Here is an 8,204-nt window from a genome sequence, read left to right as displayed (position 1 = left end):
TTACACAAACTCTGTAACTCGCAGCATTCTTTGGAGAGAGATTTGATCGCTCTGCGCAGGAAGTGTCTGGACTTTTTTTATTTCTGCTGTATGCTTGAAGCCACTAGTGATTTATTTAGTGATTTAATTGCTGCTTTGTTATTGGCAAATGTTATTCCGCATTATCGCTAACTGACTTATTTGTTACCGATGTTATGAACATGTATTGAAGTACGAAAGTCCCCCCAAACGTAGTGCCTCCTTCATTTGTGTTCATGTCAGGATCTCTTACAGATATATTAAGTGTGTGTGTGTATGTGTGTTTATGTGTATGTGTTTGTGTGTGTGTGTGTTTGCGCGCGCGCGTGTGTGTGTGCTTCTAATCAAATGCTGTTATTTCCGATAGTGAAGAGAAATAATGAATTCATTTACATTCGCTGCAAAGAGGCGGGTGAATATATTTCCTTACTAATTAGTTTTTCAATAACTTTAAATGGAATGAATAATTGCATTTTTAGGCTTCGAGCTCCAAAAATGTGATGCCCACGTTTGAATTCATAGGTGATCTAAGGAAATAGCGTTTTTCCTGCCTATTCCTAGGCAGTATGGTTACATTACTGTTATTCGCTTTCTTGAGGCTGCTTTTGTTTTACTTCTTTTCATCATTTTCTTATCAAATTAACGTCTTGCCATTATCATCTGCATTGTCTGTAGATTCGTCCTTTAACACAGTATATTGAGTTTTATCTTTTCATATAATATACTATGACCATATCACTTAAAGACTACCTTAACCCAAGGTTATTTTCATCGCATCATTTATTCCTGACGTTTATCATTTCATTATCAGAAGTTTTACTAACGTTATATTACATCTTTCTTACAATAACCCTTCCAGCAGTTCTCCTCTTGACTCTTATCTTTTTCGGGACTCTTAATAACCTTAATTATGAATATTTCAGCTCCTTGAAGTCCGTGTGTCTGGGAAATTACCGCCCGTATCTTTGTCTAATCGTCCTTATCATAATTACTTTTATTCTTTTGTTTATTACCTGGAATATGACTTCCTTGTGTATGCATAGTTACGTAAGGTTCAGTTTGCGTGACTCGGACTTCTAAAGGAAATAAGATTTTCTCAACAAAAGACGAGGCTAATTTATTATTATTATTATTATTATTATTATTATTATTATTATTATTATTATTATTATTATTATTATTATTATTATTATTTAGTTTTCCATTCTTTTAACACTTGAAATAACTCAGTGAACTCGCATGAGATTCTAGACATATTCGCTTTCCATTTCACTTTACATTTCTTTGCATTTCTTTTCACTTTATGTCGTTGATTTCTCATTGAGCTTCGGTTATAAGTAAGACCTTCGTGTCTAATTTGTCAGTAAATTACATTCATACCATGCATGACATCCTTTACCTCTCTTATAGGTTTACACTTTTCAGCTCATTCTTTTAGACTTTGCTTTCACTAGCCATAAAATGATCTAGTAAATATGGCCGTAAATATCGAACCTTAATATGCTGACTTTGCGAGCTATAAAGAAACGAGAAAAAATTTCAATTCGAGGTATCGGCTCTAAATTTCGGATGAAATGCTAAAGTAATTTCCACCTGTTGGATTTAAGAGCGTCCATAATTCTTCACATAAGCCCAGTGAGCGAGTTCACCTGAGAGAGAGAGAGAGAGAGAGAGAGAGAGAGAGAGAGAGAGAGAGAGAGAGAGACTTCCATAAGATTTGTAACTACGTCATCAATCGATTCATAGGACGATCAGTTCTGTTTGCTCATATCCAAGGGAAAGGTCATTGCGAACGCTTTCTATTTTTGGTTTGTTTATTTTCTATTAGAATGTTGATATGTATTGCTAGTAAGACATTTACCAACGAGCTCGAATTGCTCAGATGGACAGATTATTCACTGACAATTACTTTCTAGGAATAATTTCATGTGATGACATGAAATGAATATGCGTGACAGTGAGGCCAAATAATGGATCACCCAGTAATCCCTACAAAAAATAACAGAAAAGAAATTTCAGCAATTTGAAATTAATATCCGTTGGTCTCCGTACGATCTATTCGTATATTATTCTACTACACTGCGCGGCTTAGCTCTCTCTGATGTGTTTACCTGTCCAGAAAATTCATGTCGGTTTATCATGAGGCATTTCTTTACATGAGCTCGCTATATTTTTTTTAATTGACAATACATAAAGTATAGAGCTCTCATCTCTCGCTCTCTCTCGTCTCTCTTCTCTTCTCTCTCTCTCTCTCTCCTCTCTCTCTAATGGTTCTTTTGACTCCAACCAACAAAGAGAGTCTCTTCCACTTTGGTCCTTGTTGCGGAAGCGGTTTTTCGTGAGCAATATCCCTTGTTAGTGAAACGTCCTCGAATCAGTTATCGAACTCGGCCCCGGAAATTACAAAGGGACAAAACTGGTATCTGAAGCCATACCCTGATCGGCTCTGCTCGTATTTTTACAACTGGAAATTATTTCTATAATAATATATATATATAGTAGTATATATATATATATATATATATATATATATATATATATATATATATATATATATATATATATATATATATATATATATATATATATATATATATATATCAAACTTATTTCTATGTATATCGAGGTTTTAATGAATCTATTCTTCTTGCTGATCTCGTGCAGTACATTTGACTGAAAACAGGCGTAGCGATAGCTATTATCCCTAACAGACATGCATAATAATATATATATATATATATATATATATATATATATGTGTGTGTGGTGTGTGTGTGTGTGTGTGTGTGTGTGTGTGTGTATGTGTGTGTGTGTGTGTGTGTGTGTATGATTTCATAGACTGCGTCTAGAAAACCACAGCTCTAGAAGAGAATATTGTTCCAACGATGTTCGTTGCAAAGGAATAGTGGCAAATCATTCAGGAGCATACTCAGCATCCAATGAATTTGCATGTAGTCAACACGTACAATTATTAAATAATATAATTTAGAAAACTTTCTACTTGTAAGAAACATATCTGAAATACAGACAAATTGTGCTTTATTATTTTTGCTACAATGTTTCTTTTTTTCTTTTTTCCCCAGATAACGCACCTGTAAAGCGATTCGACTCATTCACGTAAGTAATAAACATATTTCTTCTTTTTTCTCTGACGTTTCCATGACCTCTCTATGAAACGACTCTGTCGCTAAGCAACTTTTAGAGATTTCTTACTGATACTGAAATGTTAAGAGTATTTCCTATTTAAATTCCGGTAATAAATAGATAGTACTTCTGATAGCAAAGTTCAGAAATGATAGTGAAACTGAAATAGGATATTTCCCCGTTTGAATCCGGGTAATATATAGACACTTCTGAGATTGACTATGGAGACATACCATGGCTCGACCAAGTTCATATCTAGGTCATGTCAGGTCTCTTTCTGGCTCTTTCATCCTGGGGGATCCAAAATCCACACGCACAGCCTCAAGAAGAGGTAAAGCGATCAACCAGAAACTAAAGATATTGAGAAGGCCTCTCTCTCTCTCTCTCTCTCTCTCTCTCTCTCTCTCTCTCTCTCTCTCTCTCTCTAACGTCTTTTCCTCTTTTCTTTTCACCGCAATTTAATTTTGCGTGATGTCTAATACAGGTGCCTTCTGTAAGAGATTAGAGAAACGTTTCATAATATTTGTAATCGATTTAGAATTCCTTCTAGTTAAGTTCACATATAAAGATAACAAAAAATATAAAAAGGTGACTAGGGAATATTTTTTTCAAAATAAAGTGATAATGATACTGTTAGCGTATTTTCCGTGTGGTGTTTGTTCTTTAAAATTATTTAAATCCAGGATTAGCGCAAAATTTTGAGGATATATGTACTTCGGAAAACGTTTAGGTATGCCACAGTTTCTTCTGAATAACTTAATCCCTAAGGTTACAGCTCACCCACTTTCAAATACTTTCTACCAACATATCATTTGTGTGTTTATGTGCCAAAGAATAAGTAACAATAGATGGTTCAAATTAAGCGAAAATTCATTCCTGACTGTAATTTGGTTAGGATAAGCACATTATAATTTCCACACCGTCATTGCTGACAGTAATCTTATTTGGATAAGTGCACACCAATCAGCCATTCCTGAGAGAATCTGATTTAAATAAGTAGGTACACAGCATTTAGACATTCATAACAGTAATTTTATCTTTAAGCACTAAGCAACCAGTCATTCCTGAGAGTAATATGAGTTGGATAAGTGCATAGAGTACTCAGTCATTCTTAGCAGTAATATTATGAAAACTGCCGCTGTCTATCATTATCTAACAAAAAATAGAAGACGACAGAGTTCTTCATTTTCTTTTATGGCTATGACATACAGATGTAAAATACAATACTCTTAATGCACTGGCTTGCCGACGTAAACAAAGGAGAGTATAAATAATACGTGCGTTTTCTTACAAAAATCAATATGTGGTATTGTTTTCTTCTAAACATTCCTTAATGTTTGCTCGATTAATATTCCTAGGACTTTGGTGATCTACATCACATATTATATATATATATATATATATATATATATATATATATATATATATATATATATATATATATATATATGATGTATGTGTATATGTATATGTATATATATATATATATATATATTATATATATATATATATATATATATATATATATATATATATATATATATATATATATGAAATACTAGATAATTCATTAGTTTCATTTCTCAACAAATTTTTCCTCTTACCTCGACTTTAATAAAATCAGTTCACGACATAAAGCATAAAAATAAAACTATATAAAGGAATATCTGACAATTATTCAGATAGTTTGTTAAAATAAGAGATCGAGTGTTAGTTGTCCATCTACACTTATATTTAAATTTGTTCATTTATTCATACACCCATTTCTTCTGCTCTTCCAGAACCGGTTTCGGACACAGCAAACGTAATTTCGACGAGATCGACAGGTCCGGTTTTGGATTCGCCAAGAGAAACTTCGACGAAATCGACCGATCTGGCTTTGGATTCAATAAGAGGAATTTCGACGAAATCGACCGTTCAGGCTTCGGCTTCAACAAGAGGAACTTCGACGAAATCGACCGATCTGGATTCGGCTTCAACAAGAGGAACTTCGACGAAATCGACCGCACCGGAATGGGCTTCTACAAGCGCAACTTCGACGAAATCGACCGATCTGGCTTCGGTTTCAACAAGCGCAACTTCGACGAAATCGACCGCACCGGAATGGGCTTCTACAAGCGCAACTTCGACGAGATCGACCGATCAGGCTTCGGCTTCAACAAGCGCAACTTCGACGAGATCGACAGACAGGGCTTCGGCTTCGCGAAGCGCGTCCTCAGCCCCCGTGACCTTGCCAATCTCTACAAGCGCAACTTCGACGAAATCGACCGATCTGGCTTCGGCTTCGTTCGACGTAGCTCCGAGTGAAAAGTTTCGCCAGACTTCAGCGGAGAGCATTAGGATTATTATTCTTTCTTAACTGTTTCCAGACGACAAATTCTCCATTACACAAAAATGAACTGCTAACACTTCTGTTCCATAAGCCTCGTGCAGTGACACTGGTTAACAATGAACGATGTTGTTCTGGTAAAAATCCTCCAAAACGAATAACGAAGTAGTGAACGCATCAAAATGTATAATCTCTAGACTTGTTTTCTTACGCTGACATATTATTATATTACCGTGACCTTCCTTTTTATGGTATTACGCACTCTGAAAAAAGTTCATTTCAAGAACATATCTCTTTAGAGGTATCTCCAAAAAGGGGCAGTGACCCCTTTTTTGGAGGTCTTCTTAGTCTCATGTTAAAACATAGGTGGCTGGCAATGTCAAGGAAGGAATAAAGACTATTTTTAATACGTTTGACTTTCTTTCTGCACTTTTATTTCATTGTGTTGTTATAAACTGTTCTTGGTCTTGTATCCTTACTGAACTTGATTAACAGAAACTATGAAATGAAAAAGACATGGAAATGAAAGATAGAAACAAATACAGTTTCGGAGAAAGAAATGAAAAAACACTACTGAAAGGAACGCTGAATTTTTAAAGACTCCAGGTAAAAATAACTATCAGCTTGGTGACGTCAGAGAACTGGGACTTGTCATACCTTCTGCACTATTCGTAAAAGCTCAAGGACACTATTCTATCTCACTCTTCCAAGAGCAAGTGCTTTTTTTTCACATGACAAAATCACTCCGATGTGCTGAATGTTCCTTGTAGCCAAACCGATGGGAAATGCTCTTTTAATTGTCACAAAATCAAAATAAAGGTATGTATATAAAATACAAAGAATGCTTTCAATATATGCATTGATTTCACAGCACCGAAATGAGAGGGAGGCTTAGAGATGGGCCTGTTTTATATAATATATTTTTTTCTGATGTATGTGAAAAAAAAGGATTTATAACTTTTAAGTGGATATGGTAAATGAGTTTTTGCTGACCCATCCATTTGCTGAGAAATTTGAGCGTCATATACCAGCAGTGTTTTTTTAATCAATGTTTAACAACTCATTGCATTCAAACCAAACGATACAAAGTACTTGTAAGATTATAGAAAATATATATGAACACCTATGCTTTATTCTTTACCACTTGAAATGCTGTAGCGACAGAATTCTGAATACCTGATGTACACTTAATATTACGATTTTTACGAACAGAGTACCTTGAAAAGTATTATATGATATAAATGCCTAAATGTCCAGCCATTGAAAGTCGAATATTCTGTAATTCACAAAGAGTGGGGTTAAGAATAGATTTTTCGAAACATGCCTGCCTGCATACATACATACATTGCCAAGGCTACTGGAAGTATCAGATGACAAGAGAGATTTTATGACAAAAGGAGACTCTATAACAGGAGAAAAATTAGTACACAGTTAATACAAAACTTTATTTTAAAAAAACAAGAAATGGATTACATGGACGCAATAAATATTAGAATTCAAAATGAAATGTTCTGACGCAGGTCACAACAAGAGTCTTCTCACATTCTTATTACATAATCAGACAGCACCTATAATAGCATTTGAGCAAGCAAAAAAAATGCCTACGAGGATACAAATCGTGCTTTGATATTCGAAATGCACAGATTTGAGAAGCAGATAAAACAAATACAACCGTGTTCAAACAAAAGAAACATCGACGAGCAGGTAAATACTACAGAAACACAAACAAAACAAACAGATAGCAACCACCAGAGTTCCATACAAGCAAAAAAAATAGGTAGATTAAGTAGACACCAAGGGATTTCTTTAGATAAATATATATTAACATTTTTCATTGTCATAAGTATGATACGCATTACGCGTTTGCTTCACTGTCTTGATTTTATGTAAAGGCTGGTTAGGCAGAAATCTGATGCCTTTATCTATCTCGAGCCATATGAGTTGAAAACGGAACAGAGGACAGATTCCGAAGTTCGGTAATGGAAGGAAACAAATTACTTATAAGCCATTCCTTGGAAATGATTAATAAACCCTCCAGAAACTTTGAAAGGTCTCCTAAACATCAGTTAATATCTTACCAAATGAAATCTGATGAACAGATGCGGGCATTTTGCTGATCATTGCAAAGGATGGCAAATGTGGTTCACCAGATAAAGTGATCCCTTAGAACAAATAAAACTACTCACTTTAAGGCAAATATTTCTCTAAACTAAACTCCCTACTTCCAAGAATAAACATTTTTTTATTAACCATGCTGAAAATCAAATTTTTTTTAATGTCTTGTAAAGAAATTAAGAAATTGGAAGGATGCTTCGTCCGAGGCAAATGATTACTCATTCCTGGAGATTCCTTGAATCTCAAAGTAAAAGCATGAACAGCAGAAGTCATTATTGACCCTTTTTCAAAGAATTAGAAAACGGCTGATATCAGTACTGCATTTTTCAGTACCTTTCTCCCATATCAATATAAAGAAATTAAATAAAGCCATCTTTGACAATCTTAATGCTCTCGATATTTCCAAATTAAATTTCATCCCTTCTCCCCTGTAAAAGGTTCGTGTCAGGAGCTAACGAGATTTTCACGTAGCAAATAATACATGGCAACTAATTGCGGCTACCTATAATTTTTGGAGCAAAATGTTTCTGATAATGAAAAGGGAACTTCACTTGTCTCTATCACAAAAGGCATATTACAGAATTTGTAAACTGGATGT

The 8,204-nt window shown here is 34.6% G+C and overlaps 1 protein-coding gene and 1 long non-coding RNA gene across 4 annotated transcripts in view; one reads left to right on the top strand and one right to left on the bottom strand.

Moving 5' to 3' along the window:
- LOC135220757 (orcokinin peptides type B-like) overlaps nt 1-5,900 on the top strand; it is a 111,393-nt gene extending 105,493 nt beyond the window's left edge. Inside the window, exons 3-4 of one of the 2 annotated variants that reach the window (XM_064258205.1) lie at nt 3,102-3,135; nt 4,944-5,900. In XM_064258205.1, the coding sequence (XP_064114275.1) occupies nt 3,102-3,135; nt 4,944-5,469 (560 nt within the window). In that variant the 3' untranslated portion in view covers nt 5,470-5,900. The remainder of the gene's footprint in view (nt 1-3,101; nt 3,136-4,943) is intronic. The other variant, XM_064258206.1, reaches the window with a different exon arrangement.
- The window catches only part of LOC135220758 (uncharacterized), a 359,794-nt gene that overhangs the window by 139,629 nt on the left and 211,961 nt on the right, over nt 1-8,204 (bottom strand). The gene's annotated exons all lie outside the window — the stretch shown is intronic.

This window comes from Macrobrachium nipponense, chromosome 2 (genome assembly GCF_015104395.2).
Source record: "Macrobrachium nipponense isolate FS-2020 chromosome 2, ASM1510439v2, whole genome shotgun sequence".
In the NCBI taxonomy this organism is placed as follows: Eukaryota; Metazoa; Arthropoda; class Malacostraca; order Decapoda; family Palaemonidae; genus Macrobrachium; species Macrobrachium nipponense.
This window is presented reverse-complemented; position numbering and strand designations above follow the sequence as displayed.